General features: G+C 41.1%; 1 protein-coding gene across 1 annotated transcript in view; it reads left to right on the top strand.

Moving 5' to 3' along the window:
- TG (thyroglobulin) overlaps positions 1-19793 on the top strand; it is a 152048-nt gene that overhangs the window by 71680 nt on the left and 60575 nt on the right. The window contains exons 36-41 of the mRNA XM_040080105.2: positions 872-1006; positions 1857-2021; positions 3151-3373; positions 6530-6623; positions 10431-10590; positions 16635-16834. Coding sequence (XP_039936039.1) covers positions 872-1006; positions 1857-2021; positions 3151-3373; positions 6530-6623; positions 10431-10590; positions 16635-16834 — 977 coding nt within the window. The remainder of the gene's footprint in view (positions 1-871; positions 1007-1856; positions 2022-3150; positions 3374-6529; positions 6624-10430; positions 10591-16634; positions 16835-19793) is intronic.

Raw genomic sequence — 19793 nt, 5'->3', positions numbered from 1 at the left:
GCCACAGCAGGGCCTCTTGCTTTTAAAACATACTGAATCTCTGAAAGGTACTAAAATAATTAAAGGCCCATTCTGTCCCAAACCTTCTTTTTTTTTGTCTTCTCTGTGCAAAATTGAGAGTTCTCAGACATTTTAATCTGTTTGTGTATGAGCAAAGAATGTTTGTGGTATTTTTTTTAAATGTAGTTTGAGACAGAAGGACAGTTCTTGAGGAATACCAGAGTTAGTACATATGTGTACATGCGTGATCATGCAAGTGCATGGAGGTTAAATGTATACATGGGAATATACATATATGTAATACACATGATTATATTTATACATATGCACATATTTGTGTATATATATTTCTGTGAAATCAAGTGAAATCTTAATTATGTAGAAATTACATGACATTAAAACTATAAATAGAATTTAATATAATTCTGTCCATCAAATCAAATTAAAATGATCAAATTAACCTCCACTTACTTTCCAAGAAGTTAGTGGTTGTACCTGTTCAGAAACTTGTGTACAAGCATTATATATAACCCATGCCCTTTAACGTAATTAGGGCTGTTCAGAAACCTTTTATTTAAATCAGTTGGATTGACCCTCAAACCTGGATAAAGCTGATCTGGATTTGCCTATTTCTTGACTAAATTCCATTGTAAACCAATTAATAGCTCACCTGTGAACATGGGATTGGACCTTCAAGTCAATCAAAGGCCTTTGAATATTTAATTTATTCTCAGCTGATGCAAAGATGACACTTGTTCATTGAGGAGCTCCCCAATGCTTTTAACTCTATATTAGTTTCCTGAAAAAATTTCCTCTGAAATTTTTACTGCTCCTTTTAGTCATATTATTTTTTTATTGCTTCATTTTACAGAGTATGTGGATGCATGGCGACCTTTAAATGTGTCATCTGTTCTCATGGATTCATCCATCTCAAACTTTGAAGTTGTGCATGTTAGCAGAGACATATCCAATGACTTCTCCACTGCCAGAGATTTTTGTCTATCTGGTAAGAAACGGTGATTCACGGCTTTATAGGAAATACTGCCTGTGAGCCTGAAAACCAAGAACAGCTTTCCCGTTTCTGACATAGATACATTGATTTTACTTGTTTTTAAAGACTATCCCAGTGTTTCCTGATCTGAGGGAGGGGGTCTGAAGTAGTTCAGCTCAAGAGAGATGCAATAGATATAAAACGCCGTACTGTAATTGGGTAATTTTGACACCTCTTGGGCACAGAGATCTCTTCTCCAGGCACTGGGAGAATATTATAGCAAATAATTAAAGCAGTGATGTCTTGTTTTTCTAAAGAACCACTGCCATTGTCTAAACCCACCTGCCATTACCCAAAGCCACCTGTGGCAGTGGTGTGTGAGAGGGGGTTAACTGAGAGCTAGAAGGAAGCAGGGACTGAGCTGTAGTAACAGCAAAGAGAATTGCTTTAATCTACAGCCTGACTAGACAGACAGGAGTCCTTTAATTTCGCATGACTGAGAAGTCCTCAATGCCACAGAGTGGTAGAAATAAGGGTAAGTTCCCATTCACTCACTGGGAACTGTTGGAATTCAAATGAGGTTATCAGAACTTTACTAGATGATGTGTTTCTCCTTCTAAAACCTGTGATAATAGTTCTTTTGTTGCATTATTCCGTTTTAAAGCCAGTATAACCTTCTGTCCTCTGGCTATTTTGGGAGATGTTCTGGGCATTTGAGGACATTGAATTACTCTGAATTGCATCATGTCTTTGTTGCTTCACCTGTTGTAAAACCTTTCTTTTAAAGAACCGGGTAACATTGTCATGAAAAATACTGTGAAAACACATTTTTACCTGCTCTTTTTCTTCATGCTTCACCTTACAGCTTGTTCAAAGAACCAGTCATGTACAGTGGTTACACTGGAAATCCAGCCTTCAGCCATAAGGTGCATTTTCTACCCTGATACACAGATGTGCACACATGGCCTGCAAGGGCACAGCTGCTGGGTTTTACTCAAAGAACCTGCTACCTATATCTATAGGAGACAAGGTAAGAACAGGGTAGAGCTGTGGAGGAAGGACCTCAGCTGTCGTGGCCTGTGCACAATTCTTGTGAATGGAGGACTGAGGAATTCCTCACCTCATAAAGCAATATGGATGTCTCCTAGACGCTTGTCCATGGCTGTTTCAGATGAGTTACAGCCAAGAGGATGGGAAAAATGTCTCCAAATACTGTTTTACTGTTTTAAAAATGTATGAAATCGTGGTGTTACCCTCTGGTGTTGAAGCAGGCATAAGAGAGGAAGTCTAGTTTGTGAAAGATATTTGAAAGTGCAGAATAGTAAAACCAAACAACAGTAATGTAAGTCCAGTTCTTAGCTTTTCATATGCAGAAGATGCTTTGATATGTTCTTCCTTTTAAGCTTGGAGAATTACACTAGGAGTGTTGAAAAGCCACTGTCAATTGAAAGTATTAAGGACAATCTCTAGAGAAAACAGAAAGACCAGATGTCCCTGCTCCCTAAACAGGATGAAATAATATTTTAAAGAAGTGAAAATTATTTCAGAGAAAAAGAAGTTGCATAGATAAGTAAAAATTCTGTTGTTTGGTTACATACTTATTTGAAAGCATTAGTTTTGTTGGGTTTTTCCCCTTGATTTTTAAAGTGACTGCTTTCTTTTTATGTAAAGCTGGTTATCTGATTTATTAAATGTAATTAGAACCCAGGTAACAATAAGGGGGAAGGGAAGAAAATTTTCCTTTTCACTGAAATTCTGTGAAGTCAATGAGAACTTTCTAGGTTGAAAATCAATGAGAGAAAAAGCAGTTTATCATTGCCAAGTAAAACAAAATCACAAACTGAGACATAAAAGTGGACTTGTGTGTTTATTGTTCATTACAGGTTTGGTTTTAGTCCTATGACTTTGAATTTTGCTCCTGCCTATCAAATAAATTGTTTTAGGGGAAAACAATTTAGCAGGAGGTGTCACTTAGCTGTGTTTTAATGAACTATTTTATAGGAAAACAGTACTGGTAAACAGTAAATTGATCCATGTTTCATTTAAAGAACCGGGCACTTAACAACTTAAAACTCTGGGAAATTGGGCTAATTTTCATTTCTGAAATGGTCCTAATTTGAAAAAATCAAATTCTTTTTCCTCTTCTCCCTCTCTGATAGATATGCTCCTGCCCATTTCTGAATCGGATTCAACCCCAGCAGTGTACATCCCATCCCACGGATATCTGATGGGCAAATCCCAGGTGATCCAGGTTGGCTCAGAGTGGAGAAGCATCAGCCAGTTCCTGGGGATCCCTTACGCTGCCCCTCCCCTTGGACAGAGGCGCTTCAGCCCCCCAGAGCCCTTTGCTTGGGTGGAGACCTGGAATGCCACAGTGGCTCGGTAAGAACCTCCATGGTCACTGCAGGACTGCTTGTCCAGCCAGGGGTGTGGAAGCTGCTGGAGTGATGACAACAATATTCATGTCCTTTCTTGCAAAGCAACCTACAGAGTACAGATAGATGCAAGTCTGAGACTTTGATTAGCAAAGGGAATAATTTCTCCGTCTGTATGTTGAAGCATGCAAACACCTCAAGAGAAAAGACAAATTCCTGTACACTCCATTGCCTTGAATCTCTGCATAAGTCCTCACCAGCTGCCTGCTGTCAGTCTATTTGCATTGTGAATAGTATTTATACAGGTATTTATCATATTTATACAAATATGTTCTGATCCTGCTGAGTCATACATTTGTACACATTTAATCCAAGAGAGGCACTTAAACCCTGATGTAGCCAGAAGCTGTGGGCCTCATATAGAAATTCTTTGCCTAGTGGTGTCCAAGAGATCAGGCTGAAGGGCTCAGGAAATTGATCTCTTCTGCCCAAAATCTATTGCAAGGCAAATACTTGGAGAGTTGAAAGTGCATTTGGCCTTTGGTGATCCCATCCTTATGAATGCACCTGAGCTGTGGAGGTGTGGAGCCACAGCCCAAGTACATTGCAGGGATCTGGTGGGGTGTGACTTTTTGTTTCTTCAGGTGGACAGTGGTGTTAGTTTGGCACACACAGCACCAGCTCTTGGTGTCTGAGACACAGAGTGTAGTGTCTTGTAGGGCTTAGCTGGACCCAACTGCCTCTGTGATCTTCCCTTGAGGACCTGGGGTTTCAATGAGCAGCCTGGCTGAGATTTTCAAAACAATTTGGGAACCTTTGTAAAACTGTTCCTGTCTTTTGAATCCACAGTGCTTGTTTAGTCCAATGAAGAATTTGGCCATTATCTTCTATTATTCATTTAAGGTTAAAAACCCCAATTATTTGAGTTTACACTTGGGGGATTGGAAAGATCTCACTTTATTTATAGAAACTATTGGTTTTTTTAGGATTCTGTATATTCTATATTGATGTTGCTAAATATTTATATACAAGCAATTCACATTAGCACAGTGCCATTACTGATGGAAGGGAAATACTTTTTTATTTACTTGGACTTGATAAAAGACTAAAAAAAACTTTTAAAACCCAACCCAAACCAACCCGCGCTGTCGCAGTGCCCTTTGTGCTTGGTTGGCGCAGCTCACAAGCTAGCTCAGCACACACTGCGGCTAACGCGTGGTGAGGACGGGGTGGCAGGCTGGGCAAGCCACCTCCTCCCTGTGGGGCCTTGGCTCCCCACACCAGCGACAGGGCTTCGATGAAGGTACGACCACGGTGGCAGATAAAGAGTCGGCTCTCTCTGACAGGGTAACAGGATAGTTTATTGGAGGGGAGTCCGACGAGGAGCTCCGCCTCGGTCAGCCGCTGTCCAGAGAGAGCCCCGAGCAGAGCTGTGCAACAACTTTTGAACGGGGGCGGAACTAGGGGTGGTGACAACGGGTCAGCCAATGAGGGAGCAAAGGGGTGTAACAGGGGGTGTTAACCTTGGAACAGGGATCCAATCACAAGAAGGAGGTGGGGGATTTCTCAAGCGCCTGCCAATCACTCGACGCCCTCCCTGGATCTTTCCAGAAGCCAGGGAAGGGCTCCGAGGTGATGGACAGGGCGTCCAAGGGGAGAGGGAGAGGATTGACAGGGGCAGGTGAGGGAGAGGGATGATTGACAAGAAACGAACTCTTACATAACAACTCATTGGGGAAGGAACTATTACAAGGAACAGGGGGATACAATGGAACATACCATCATGAAATCTCATATAAAATTTACAGAAAACCCTTATATAATCAGCAAAAACATAACAAATCAATCTTTTGCACCACCACACCAACCAAAACCGCCAGCCATCTATTGGAGTCTCCAGCTCCTGGAAGAGCTGTGGACTTGCTTCAGCAGGTGGCAGTCTTTCTCCTGGGAACTGGAGAAAAGAAGCTGTGATCACAGATGATGGTCCCTGGTGCCCTGTGGAAAGCTGTATGATCAATAGTGTATGCCTGTTGTCCTGGCAGGTGTCATACCTAGGAATTTGTATTTTTTCTGCTAAAAATGGCTTTAGCAGTTTATTGTTTTGGAGATGATGTGCTTCACTATGTCAGTGAAAGTTGTCGAGGGACATCACCATCCTAGGAGTCTCTCCGTTATGGGAAAGAAAAAAAAAAAAAAAAAAGGTAGAATTCAATTATGTCTGGTCCTTTTCCTTGCAGTTTTCTAATAATTGCTTTGCACCTTTAGGACAAAATTTTACAAGGGCATTAAAAATGATAATTTAGAACTAATTCTCTGAGCTATTACTATATTTTCTGAAGCCTCTTTTGGCTTCTTCACTAATAAATTGTGAGTTTTTTCCATAACTCATTGTGTGGAATGGATAAGGCTGTGAAATAGAAGGAACTGGCTTCAAAATAGGTTATCACTGGACAGCAAAAATCATCCACTTGATTCAAGCTTCATATGCTTGAGCAGATGAATCTCATTTAGATGATGACCAGAAAATAATTTTCTCTACATGGTCGGCTGCTGAATTCCTATTGGAAGGGTACTTTTAACATTAATTGACAGTGTTAATGGTCTTCTAGGATGCATAGAAAAAAGAGATTTTAATAATGCATTAAAATTTTGAAGTTATCAAATTTTCCCACAGACCATTAGAAATTAAAAACACAATGAAATGTAGCCCACAGATCACTAGGAAATATATCAAAATGTATGTAGCCCACAGATTATTAGAAATTCAAATAAATAATTAGCATTTGAGCAAGAGTGAATTTTGTAGGTGTGCAGGGGAGATTGTGCCTGTGCAGCTGGTGCTAATTTTGTGTCGTTTATGTGAAGTGTGGCATTTTTGAAAGCAAATTTTCAAGTTTTAAGCTTTTTGAAATAAGGCAGTGCTTCTGAGGAGGGGTTCTAAGCACACAAATGCAATGCATTATGTGTATGTATACGAACCCACATAAGAGGTGGGCACAGTTTTAAATGAGATCAATTTAATGATTTTATTAACATAATGCATCAAAATCCAAGAAGTAGCAGCAGTGGTAGAAGAGTACAAGCCTTTTTTATTGTAACTTTCTCCTTTTTATTGTAACTTTCTCCTTTTTATTGTAACTTTCTCCATCCGTGTCTCTAGGGCAGCATGTTGGCAGCCAGGAGATGGAGAGGCCCCATCACAGTCTGTCAGTGAAGACTGTCTGTATCTGCACATCTTTGTTCCTGCCACCACTGTAAGTAAGAGATGTAATTAAAATCGAATTTTTTTGTAGCTGAGTATTGTCTCTTTCCAAAGTGCTTTTAACTGGCATGAATGGCTGTTTTTCTGTGTTATTCACAAAGGCTGCAAAGTTAAATTAGGCACTCTGGTGTGTTCACTGGTACAAGAGTATTCCCTACAGGCTTTGTGGGAGCAGTGTGGGGTGACTAGGAGGACAGCATACTAAAAAGCTAGAAAGAGGAGAGAGACAGAGAGGGAAACAAAACATGAGAAGAAGGTGGCAGCAAAGGAGGAGAAATTAAGGACAGAGCTGTCAGTGTTCCTGCAAGCAGACCATCTGTCCAGGAGACAATAATGCAATACAGTACATAAACATTTACCAGCAGACAGAGAGCTGCTGATATATTTTTTTTCACCCTCACCTTTACTGTTCCCCTGTTGACATCTGTGGGAGGTCTGTTGGGAAATGAGAGTGGCAAGCAATGCTAGATTTGTAGTCAGCTCACAGAGCTTAAAAATAAATGTTTCAAAAGTGACTGGGCCACTGGTACAATATGAGGAATTGTCATTTGAAAGTTCTTGATTTTCTCATTCTGAACAGATATAAAAGAAAGCTGCAAGTTGAAGCCAAGCTATAATGATTGGCCAGCCCCTGGCGGGCTGGGGATGACAATGCTGAGTAACATGTGAATCCCATTGAAGAGTGGGCCCAGAGACAGGAACTTTTTCTTTCCACAGTACTGGCAATTTTCAGAAGGTGATGGTAGCTGTAATAGAAATGTATGAGTCTGTCATACTGCAGGTCTGGAAAGAGCTGGTTTAGTAACCTGACAGCAGCACGGAGAATCCCTTGCAGGCCCATTTTAATGATCAGAGAGATCAGCAGTCTGACTTCTCCCTGCAGCATGAGGCTGTCATTTTGCCTTGAGTGCAGTCACCACTTATTGAAAACATCAGGTCACTGTCCCAGGCAGTTTGCCATCTATGCTGAAGAGCTGCTTTCAAGATAGTTTATTTGAGAGCATTGTATTTTCCACCAGACTAAATAGGCTTGTCTCTTCTCCTTGTCAGTCCTGTGTACTGAATCTCTCCTGTCTTTTGTAGACATGTAAGGTAGAAGTAGGTCCAGTCAAGAAAATCGGTTTCACAAGCACAAGTCTAGTTCAGGAGAGAACCAAAATTTCTGGTTTTGAAGAAGTAACTGGAAACAGAAGGCATTACATTTTCCTGTCTCTTTTTGTGGCAAGCTCTATTTTTTACTCACATGCAGAGATATAGTTATATATTTTCAGCCTGTGGAAAGTTAAATTAGCTAGTAAACATGGAATATAAAATGTGCCAGAGAGCAGTGAATGCAGAGATCATTCAGGAGCATTTTGAGCCTCAGAAAGAGCACAGTGCAGGGACTGCTGCCTGTCCCTAAAGGACCCTCAAAGTGTCAAGCAGTGAAGAAGGTGAATGACATCATTTTGCTTCCATAAGTGTACCACAGTTAAACTGGTGCTTCTGACTTTTTTCCACCTATAATCATCACCACCTGTCACACTAGCTCAGCAAAGCTGTGCTTTGCCTGTATTTAGAAATGGTTCAATTGGAAGATCAAGGCTTAAAAATCTCCATTGAAGAGGAACAGAAACCCTCTCTCTTCTTACTCCATTTCCTGCGTATTCCCATCCTTAGTGCATCATCCCTATTGCACTCAATTCTTTACAGAGCAGTATTGTACAGTAGTGAAAGCACTGAAGGTTGCCTGTCTTGGTCAAGTTTAGATCTATCCCTGTCAAGTAGCTCATCAACTGCTTTACAGAAGGATGAGCAGGGAGGTTTGACCAGATGGCCCCAACAGTGTTCCCTTCCAAGGTTAACCATTCTGTCATTCCTTGATGGAGACAACGCTTATGAATATTATGAAGCTTCTCAGACTTGCAGCTGACTTATCCTCGTGGCTGCTGAACTTCATTACTCCATTAGGATTTGCATATAGGACCTAAGCCCCTGCAGTCCATGAGACCATGATGGAGCTGCTGGGCTTCCCATTGCTTGGTGCAGAAAAAGAAATGGGAATCCAGACACTTGGCTCTATGCACAGTCCCAGTGATAAATCTTCCCTTGAATTACTCCATATCTGTTGCAGCTGTTGTAAATGGCTTTGGTTTACCATTTCCAAATTTTACTTCCCATTTTTGCCCTTCTTAAGCTTTTTATTGTGTGAAGTCACTTGGAATAATGTAATATGCAATTTACAGGGCAGCTGGAGGTCATGGTGCTATAGAGACTGTGGATGTGTGGGAAGTGTTTAGTATGAGCCTCAGGCTTAACCATGCTAAGCTGAGGAGATGGAGCAGGCTCAATATGATTGTTAAGACCATTCAAGCTGACACAACTTGATGTTGTTGTATTTCAGAAAGAATTTCCATGTGAAAACAGATGATTTCATTTTTTTCTTCACCCCCATCTCTCTCTGTGTTGCATGCAGTGCAGATGTGGGAACTAGGGACGAGGCACTGCAAGTTAGGCAGTTTCAATTCAAGAGAAGTTCATGAGCAAAAACAACTGTGTCAGTGCTTGTAATGTCTTGTGTTTTCTTGGCAACACTGTTCACAAGAAGTCCCTGAACTGATTCATCAGAGAGATAAGTGAGGAGTGCACACAATTGTGTGCAAATTAAGGACACTTGAGGGTGGTTTGCCTGCTAATTTTGCAGGATGCTGCTGCCATCACTGCTCTGCTGCTTTTCCCATACAGCCATTTGTGTTTTTACTGGAGATACTATTTTCCAGAACAGATGGGACTGCTGTGTTTATCTAAGCTCTATCCAGAAAATAACAGCAACAGAGCCCATTGCCCTTTAGGTGCAGGAAAAACCAACCCCAGATGTACTTTGATGCTGCTACAGGAAAGAAAAAAAACAAAAAAAGGAAAAAACCGAACAAATCTCTCCCCTTATGTTCACTGAAGGATGTTTCTTTTGTGTGTCTATAACCTGCTGGTAGGTGCTGAAGTGTCCTGGGGCTGTTCTGCCTTTTTCCTGTTTATGCAGCAGCAGCCTGGCTGTGTGTGCAGAGAGGGTCCATACCTGGTGCTGCTTTGGGAAAAAGCTTCTGTTTCTGTGTAAAATGAGGTGGCTCTGCCAGGAGTGTTAACAGGGGCGCAGGTTGGGCTCTGTTGGAGCAGAGTCCATCGGTACTTTGTGGGATGTGAGTCTCTCCTCTGCAGAGGAAAATTCCTCTCTGCAGGATCCCTCTTTGTATCTGGTAGGGGAGAATTTCCATGGGGACTGAAGGAGCATAGAGTATTATCAATATCAAGGGACATTTGGATACTAGACAGTTTTGAGTGCTGAAGACTTGAGAGCAGGAAGCAGCTGTGCACAGCTATGAGTTAGTCTTACTTGAGACGGAGCAACCCAAGAGGCCTTTTCCTTCTCCTGTTTCCTACTTGTTTGAACTTTTCCTGCATGTTTGTGTAAAGCAGATGTGCTCTAGCAAAGACAAGTGCACCACATGCTCAGTGGCCAAGGCAGCAGGAGCTGGCCTAGAGAAGATTTTGGCTGGTGGAATGCAGTGGTGCTGTTAGATCTACTTTGTACTGAAGATAGTGCCCTCTTTATGATATACAGGTGAATGCAGACAATTTGTGGACAATTGTGGACAACACCCTTTAAATTCGAGACAAATAGGTAGATATTCCTCTTTATGGACACTCTTAAAGAGCTATAAATGTTTTAGGTAATGTTCATGAGGAAGCTGCTTGTGTTCACATCAGTGACCTACCAAAGCAGTTGGCAACAGGAATACTAATCTGGTCGGTGTCATGGCAGGTCAAAAACATGTCAGTGTTGCTGTTCTTCCACAATGGAGGGAGTTACAATACTGAGGAGGGGAAGACAACCCTGGATGGATCATACCTGGCCGCCATCGGTAACGTCGTCGTCGTGACAGCAAACTACCGGGTCGGTGTCTTTGGCTTCCTGAGCACTGGTAAGTCATGGATTTTCAGAGTAAACACAACTATGCATTCTGTAATCCTTCTTTTTCTGATTTTTATTTTTTCAATTGTCTTGGTTTGGAAAGACAAGTGTCTGCCAGGGAAAGCCAGATCCTCCATTTGGAATGGCAAATGTAAACCCCCCTCTCTCCAAATCATTATCATTTTGAAATTAAGGGGCTTTCAGGCAAAGATATGGGAATAGGAATAACAGTTCTTTATTAGGAATATTAAAAATAAAAATGTAGTAGTACAGATAAAAAAAGAAAGCACTGACAGAGTCAGAATACAACCTGACACCTTGTTGGTCAGGTTGTTGGTAGCAGTCCAGTCAAGTCCTCCTGGAGAAACAGACGTGGTTTTGTTGGAGTAGAGATGATCCTGTAGAAGGGTGTAGTTTTCCTCTGAAGGTCCAGTGGTGGTGACCTGGGTCTGGTCTTCCTCTGGGAAAGCCAGTGGAAAAGGCTGTCCTGATGTTCTGAATCTCAGATTTTATCCAAGTAGGAATGCTTGGCTCCTCCCACTGGGTGGAGCATCTCACAGTGGGATGATGTAATGTTATCAGTCATGCAGTGAGCCTTAATGGCCCATTAACAGAAGACACCTTCCCCCTCCTCCCCAGAGTTATGCGGATTGGGTCATGGAAGAGATAAAGAAAAACACCTCCCCAACACGGTTTCAACAGATGGTAATAGAATGCATGCTTTTGGTTACAACTTGCATTGCAACCCAAGACACAAGTTTGGTTTTTTTTTAACTTGAGTAACCTATATCTTTCACAGTTTTTTTTTTTTAAATTTTTTGGGGGGGAAAATGGCCAAAAAATAATGGAGACTTGATCTGAGGAGAAAAGGGAGAGGCTGGGGGAACAGGGACAGCAACAAACCAAACTCAATATCTATATCAAAGCACTGGCTCATCTGCAAGCATCTGCTCTGCTTGCAGATGAGATTCTGGATATTAAGTTTTGCAGACACATATGAAGATAGGTTAATATCAAAATTCCTGCAAACTCCAGTGGTCTACCACTGTGGGTAGAGTTTTTAATGATTCCAACTTCCACCCTGTTCCATCCATGGAATTTTGCTCTCTTGTGCTCATGTCAGAGTGGGGAAGAGGCAGAGACAGATAACTGCAGGTTCATGGTAAGAAGGATGGAAAGTGAGAGGATGGAAAGTATGGCACAAAGGTAGTTGATCGGTTCCTTAACAATTTAGCCTGACTTCTCTGAAGGACTTGCCACATTTAATCTGAATCTGTACTGGCCTGGATATGACTGAACATTTGTATGTTCTGTGTTGCAACCCTTCCCCATGTTCCAGTGTAAAGGATTTTTGCTCTCCTATTGCCTCCTAATACCAATTGCCATTAAAAATTCTACAAATTCCCATTACAAACAGGATTTTGTCTTGTTAAAGAAGTATGAAAACACACATTCCATCTCCCTAAATCTTTGGGATAGTGCCATCTGGTCTTGGGGACTGGGGTTTTGTTTGTTTGTTTTGTTTGTTTGTTTGTTTCTGGTGTTGTTTGTTTGTTTGTTTCTTTGTTTGTTTGTTTTTTCATTTTGCCTTTTTTTAGCCTTGCCTTTTTAAGCAAGTAGGGAACACTTTTGTCTCTACATCTTTCACTTCAGCCTGGGGAAGGAAAACTTAAGGTAAAGGGCCATTGAGAGATAATGCAACAGCTGCAAGTGGAGCTCTGTCTCTTTCAGTCCTTGGTCTCTTTAGTGGTGCGTTTTAATACGTTTATAACTCTCAGGATGTCATATTTACCGTGTTTGCAATATCTGACCTACATACTTTGCCTCATGATCCTTTTGAGTGTTCACTGCTAGTGATGTTGGGTGGATTTTTCCTAGTTTGAGGTTATAGCTGCAGTTGTTGGTTATTTTTTCCCTTCTCTCTTTACTGTTTTGTTCAAAGATCACTCACAGCAAAGTCTCTTTCATTCTGTAAATAGAGAGCTGTCACTACAAGATCCTTACTTACTTAGATAAGAATTTGGTTATGGGTCTACCTGGAGAAAAAAAAAAAAAAAATCACTGTTTTTATCAGTGCAAACCCAATGAAAGTTATACCATAATTTCATTTTGTCTAGGTCCAGTACCCAGCACTGCCTGCACGTTACCCACCACTCTCCTTCAGCCCAGTGAACCTTGTCTAGGTTTCTTCTTAAGTGGAAATGCTGGTTGGGCTGAATATGGTGCAGCAGTATTTATATGATGATGCATAATTTAGGGATCAGGAAAATTATTCAATACCTTGTTTCACAGGATCCTGCCTGCATGTCCCAAAATGTCAATATATGGCCTTGGTGTGCATGGTTGGCACACATTCCTGCAAACCCTCATACAGAGGTGGTTCATGACACACAGAGACTTTTGGGGAACTTCTCCTGCTCCTCTATACTGTGATCAGGGAAAAGCTTAGTCTTTCTTGTCCTCTTCCTCTTTGGGAAGCCCATGGTGTGTAGTTGGGAAAATCATACCGTCCCAGACTCACGAAATGTCTTAAGTTGAAAAGAATTCACAAGAATCATTGAAGTCCAGCTCTTGGCCCTGCACAGGATGCCCCAGGAATCCCACCATATGCCTGGGAATGTTGTCCAAACACAGTCTTATATTGAACTCTGTCAGGCTTGGTGCTGTGACAACAAATGGGTGATTATTTAAATCATTAACCAGTATCATTCCGATCTTCTGTACCTCGTCCTTTGGAACTTTTGCCATTGGATTTGAAGAGGGCGGGAGTTCACCCTTAGGGCTTTGCAGCAGGACTGTCAGAAGGCCCTGCAGTTAGAAATAAACTTGTGAATAATATTAATTGTCCAACTAAGAAAAGTGCTGACTTGTTACAAATTGCAAAATTAGAATGGAAGGCATTAAATGGATTTTTAGGGAATTGAAAGTTAATGAAAACAGATTTCCTTTTGTTTGGATGGAGTTTTTGTTAGTTCTGCAGTTGTTCTGGTCTTTCAATGGCAAGGCTTTGGCAAAAAGGGGAAGAGATCTTTTTCTTCTAAGCATAAAGGATGTTTAATTTAATTTGCTATCACCCATTATTGTTGCAAAAAGTGGTGCACATTCTTACTAGTGTCTTCACTTCTTGCTTTGTGTCCAGAAAAATTAAGGTGAATTGCTTGTGATATGGATGACAAGAGTGTGGAGAAGACAGCCTTGTTTTTAGGTTTTATTCTTGAAAGATTCCATGAAGTCATATAAACCAGAATGATTTTCATGCTATAATTTAGTACTATTGTTCTTCTTCTGGTAGTAATAACAGAAGGAAGCACATGAGGACTCTGTTTTTTTTTCAGCTTCCTGTGGTCCTCAGGAATGTGGTCTTTTCCTACAGAAAGACAGTGGAAAAGGTTCCTGGCAGACATGTTTCGTTCAGTCTAACTCCTATGAATGTCCATGCATGCACGTGTTCTCCAGTTTGGTACATTTCACAACCCAGTTGTGGTTTTTGCCAGGGAAAAAGGAACTGGTTATATTTCCCTCTTAGGTCTTTTCATTTAGTATAGTGAAAGCAAGGCAGATTGTGTGGCTAGGACACTTACATGGATCTTCACATAAAAATTTCTTCACCAAAGGGGTGAACATGGGAACAGGCTGCCCAGGACAGTGATGGAGTCACCATCCCTGGAAATATTTTTTAAAAAGTAGATGTGGCACTTGGGGACATGGTTTAGTGATGAACTTGGCAGTACAGGGTTAACAGTTGGGCTCAGTGATCTTAAGGGTCTCTTCCAACCTGAGTGATTCCATTGAAGTGGTCTCAGTGGGGATGGAGCAAACCCTTAAAATGAGATTTCCTTTTTAAAGACTAGGTTTATTGCTGGATTGAGAACTCTGGGAGCTGGTCATGGTGTGCAGAACAAACTAAAAGTAAAAAAACCCAACAAATCATGAAACCAAAAAACTAAGTAGGGAAGATATTTCCTCCGTTGCTTCACTGGTGTGGGTTGGACTGAAACAACAGCTATGGGTTATAGTTTTTTGGGCCATTCAGTTTTTGTCTGCCCTACTGAAAGGCTGTTCCTAACAATGTCTGTTGTAGTGTGGATATCTCTAAGCCCTGCAAGGTTACCATTAACCTGTTCTCCTCTATATTTATTCTGCTGTGTAAACTGGCGTGTTTGATACCTCAGTAAATCACTACAGCAGTGTAAAGGATGTACAGTTTAACTGCTCTTTGCCCAAGACCTGTCCACAAAGTGGCATCTTTTTATTCCACTCTGTTAATTTTAATTTACTAGTTTCTGAACCTACCCTTATTTTAAACTTGTACTGTTTGGTCTTGGCAATGGAAGAAACAAATAGTTTCAGCTGTTTCTCTATTCATGGCTTTTCCGTTTTATCCTGTGGGGTTTTTTTTCTTCCAAGTTTTAAATGTGAAGAATTTTAAAGCTTTGAAAATGAATGGCTCATTGTGGATTAAAAATAAGTAGACAGTGAATAATCATTTTCTATTCCTGTTTTACAAACCATGGAGGAATTACTTATTTCTGCTTTTGCTTTTGTTGACATAAAATCAAGCTTACCTACATGGTTGCATCATTAGATACGTTCAGCATTAGTTCCTTATTAGTCAAAGTATCAGGTTACCACTTTCTGGTGTTGAAAGGCAGGTGATCATATTTAGGCATGGGAAGCACATGATTAAATATTTGCTTGTTTTTATGTTTACTAAAATATTGATATTATGTATAAATTATTGATCATATGTGGTGGTGCAGAACTGTTTTATTAGATTTTTGTAAGAAGTTTATGTTATTGTTCGTTTCACTGTATCCCCAATTCTGTATCCCTTTTGTGTTGTCTGTATAATAAGGTGTTTTGTGTCAATCATCCCATACCTCACATGACATGTAACATCCCCTCTGCCCCAACCCCCCTCTCTGGGGCAGCTTGCCTATCACTCCCAGGGTCCCTCCTGGATTGTGAAATCTCCGTGAGAGGGCTTCATGTGATAGGTAGCCTGGGGGAAATTCCTTTAGCTCTGGATTTTAGTGGTCTGAAGCTTGGGGGTGGGCACACCTTGTTACCCCCTGAAACCCCTGATTTGTGGTCTTTTTTGTATCCTCCCTGGGACCCTCCCCCGCTTATAGGGGGTGGGAGGGAGGAGCAAAGGCTCTCAGCCGCTGGGTTCTCCACCTAGAATCTCTCAGCCGCGGGGTTCTCAGCCTGGAAGCTCCGAGCCGCTCGCCTCGGAGCTTGGAGATCTCTGCTAATAAACATCCTTTAACCTGCTAAGCTGAGAGCCAGCCTTTTCTCTTCTGCTGCTATTGACTGTCACCTTTGAGTCCAGCTGCCAAGCCGAGAAGCCAAAACGAACTGGAAACTTTGTGTCTGTGTTGACCCGAGCTAGCTGGGGGTTAGCTCCCACCCGGAGCGGGGACGCAACCGGACATAATCATATGTATATGATTTCTGTTGGAGAGACATAGGACAATCTCAAACAATATAGACAGAAATATTATAAATTTTAAAATAATATCTGGAAGAATGTAAAGAAATTCAAGATGTTGTGATTTTTAATGTTTGGTTGGGCAGGGCAAGTGTAAGAGATATGTAGGAAGGAAACATACAATCAGGTGTATTCCAGGGAAACAGTAATTCTTATAGATCTCTTCCAACTTGAGAGCTTGGCAAACACACTTTTTTGTTTATTTGTTCTTAATTAATTTTAAAATCAAGCTACTTATGTAGAAAAAGAATCTTATAGCTAAATGTATGGATACTTAAGCCTGACTTCATCTCCTGCCATGATGTGTCCTAATTAAGCTTAGAAGTTCAAGTGTTATTTTTCTATCACAGGGACAAAGCAGCACCTACAGGGCTGCCCTGTGGAGTGGTACAACTGAAATAGAGTCCCTGTGTAAAGTGGTTACCTTGGAAGGAACCGGACTTTTAAACTCTGGTGTCAGTTTTGTCAAATTTTGGCTGTGAGAACTGCAAAAAATGTAACATTTACACCAAACTTGGATGTTTATAGTTTTCTTTTCAGCCATATTTTGTTTCCTTCACCAGGATCTGCTGAGGCAAGTGGAAACGCTGGCCTTTGGGATCAGCTGGCAGCTTTGAGGTGGGTGCAACAGAACATTGCCAGCTTCGGGGGCGATCCCGGCCGCGTTTCTCTGGGAGCCGAGCGCGGCGGGGCCGATGTCACCAGCGTTCACCTGCTCACAGAGACAGCGGGTACAGACCTCTTCAGGAGGCTGTTGTTGATGGTAAGTTCCATTCCTGCTTCCGCTTCACCTGCATTGTGAAAGGATGTTACTACAGAGATGAGAATGCTGCAGTGTGTGGGTGCTGGTTTTATTTCATCCATACCTTGACTGGGCTGTTATTGCTGTAGTTATTTTTCATCTCACCTGTGACAGTAATCTCCTGGATCTGGATGCTTCACCAGGATGTACAAGAGATGCACTTTGGTGTTTGATTTACTCATAGTAAGAATCCAGTTTTCGTCACTGTGGTTTTTTGCGTATTGTATAAATAACCTTGTTTCGTAACCTGTAGGTACAACAGCTTAGTTTCCGTTCCATAAATACAATTGTTGGTCAGGAGCTTTTAGACCCTGAAACTGATGAGCCAAACTCCCACACGTTAAAATATCCAGTCTTTTTATCGGATCTTATGACAGATTTAATTTAAAAGAAAAAACAAGTTTCAGAGGATAAAAATTGGTTTGTTTCCTGTCAGCTTAGACCATTTTTTCAGTCACTCCAATTGATCCATGTCCTCACCGCCTTTCCTGTGTTGTCTCTCAGGACTCTGAGATCAGTTTTGTCAGCATCAATATTGACATTTATCTTCACAGCCTCAGATAAGCTCAGTGTGCTCTGAAATGAGGCTTAATCACCTGAGGAGGTTTATATATCCAGCAGAAATGGTACTTGGACAAAATGAGGTCTGCTAGCAGTGTTGCCTTGGAACAGTGAGCAGTGGGATAGAATTCTTGGTTCAGGAACCTGAGGGCCCAATTAAATAAAATGTTGCCTTGGAAATAATGACATCTTAATTCAGTACCTAATTGTTCTTCACTGTGCCCTTGCTTCAGGAAACATAACTTGCCTTTTGCATCCCTGTGGCTCAAGTTTATTTTAATTGCATAGTGGGGAAAGCAAGAGAAGTTTTCTAGTGGGGAAGGCAAGAGAAGTTTCTGGAAATTGCTGCTCATTAATCAATTTTTTTGTGTCATTATCAGATAATTCCTCACTCAGTTGCTAGATTTTTAGTCAGCTCTTGACATAGAATTCAATTTGCTAGAAGACCCAGAGTTCTTTTCTCTCAGTTCCCTCCTACTTTGGAGTCACAAACTCTTTACTGACGTGGCTGAAGATGGAGCCCTGTGAAAACTCTGACAGGACACAGTGCAGTTTAACAGCTGAGCCACTTAGGGAAGGGAAATGCAAGGATCTCTTTGCTTATTGCTGCTTCTGGAGAGTAGTTCCACATTATATATTTTCTTTAAAAAAAAAAGTTTAAACTCATTCTTTCTCCTACAGGAGAACAGTGAATAATGGGAGATAGTGGCAAGTGCAATGAGAAGACAGATGCACCAATTCTTCCCACTTTTCTAGTGTTTATGTAATTTTTTTTTCCTGAAAAAGTGCAGACCACTGTCTTGGCAAAAGCAGCATCTCCACTGCGTTTGGAGTAGTGTTAATTTCCGATTTCAGAGTAGTGTTAATTTTTTATCTGGACGACCTCACAGTGGATTTAGTGTTCTTGTGAAATATACTGACAAGATGAAAAGCAAGCAACAATAGCAGTAGCTTGTAGCTTAAAAATATAATTGCTCTCTTTTATTTTCTTTTTTTGTTTTTTTTTAATGCTGCCAAAGTTGGTTTTTCACTTGCATCTCCTGTAAAGGGATGGGTCTTGTTTTTGTTTAAAGGCTCCAAAATCACTGAGTACTTTTGATTTTTCTGTAAGAAAGGAGGTGCACACAGACTAGAATCATGAAACCGAGAATATATATCAGATATACATTTCCTGAGGGAAAATCCCTCAGTGGAGCAATAGAGGTCTTCTGCAGAAGTCAGCTTTGTGGTCCTTGTTTCTGTGTTTGTTATGAATGATAAAACCATGCTGTTCCTGAGCATACAGAGAGGAGTGATGCATGAAACTTCCTTAACTAGAAAATGTGCACCTGAAATAGCAAAATGCTTTTGAGTTTCCTGTGTCTGCCCTTGAAGAGCTTTTGTTTGGAACAAATCTGCAAACAGATAGAACAAAATCAGTGCAAAGCTATCATGGGGACATTTTAGAATTTATTTCATCTTTCAGTGGTATGATTAGAAATAAGTGGTATCAGTGATTATGGTCTTGTTTTAAATGGTTTATGAGCATTAGCCTGGCATTTGACTTCATATTTTGATCACTCAATTAATTTACCAGTGCAATTTTGATGTAGATGACTGGATCAGTGGTATGGATTACAGGAGGCTGCAGAGGGCATCTGTGTTAGTTGTCCTCTTCAGGCATTCCTGGTGGGTGTCAAGGGCAGATTCCAGTCTTTTCCACCTAGTGCAAGGGAAAACACTAGGTCCCTCCTGGCCATAGAAGCAGATCAGACAATAGTGGAAAGAGAAGGTTTGTTGCTCTTCTACTTCAATCAGGTGCAGGGCTCTCTGACATGGACCCTAAATATCCCTGTTCCTGGTAATTAGCTACTCTTTAGATCCCCCTTTCTTCCCTCTTTTCCCATCTCCTTTTTCTCTCCCTTTACCAGTCTCATTCCCTCTCAAACAAACCAACCACCTCTCTTGGTTACTTTTTTCATTATACCAGTTTTGCTACATCCATACTCAAATTTTATACTTCTGATACCATTTCATAGGAAATTTCAGATTTGTACAAAATCACTTGGGGGCTGTCATCCCTTGCAAGCTCATGTTTCCCAAAAGGTCCCCGATAAAGTCTTTCACTTAATTGTAAAAATGGCCAGACCTCACAGAATTTCCCCATAACCATCTGTGAAATCCAGCCATTTCTATGGCACATTTAATTAATTTTTGTCACTTTGTCATGTCATTACAGTGAGGATGACAGTGTCTGCATAGGTCACCCAGGGAGGTTGTGGAGTCTCCATCCCTGGAGATATCCCAAAGCCATCTGGACATGGTCCTGGGCAAATGGCTCAAGGTTGCCCTGGTGGAACAGGGAAGGGTTGGATCAGAG

Source organism: Hirundo rustica, chromosome 1 (assembly GCF_015227805.2).
Source record: "Hirundo rustica isolate bHirRus1 chromosome 1, bHirRus1.pri.v3, whole genome shotgun sequence".
NCBI lineage: Eukaryota > Metazoa > Chordata > Aves > Passeriformes > Hirundinidae > Hirundo > Hirundo rustica.
This window is presented reverse-complemented; position numbering and strand designations above follow the sequence as displayed.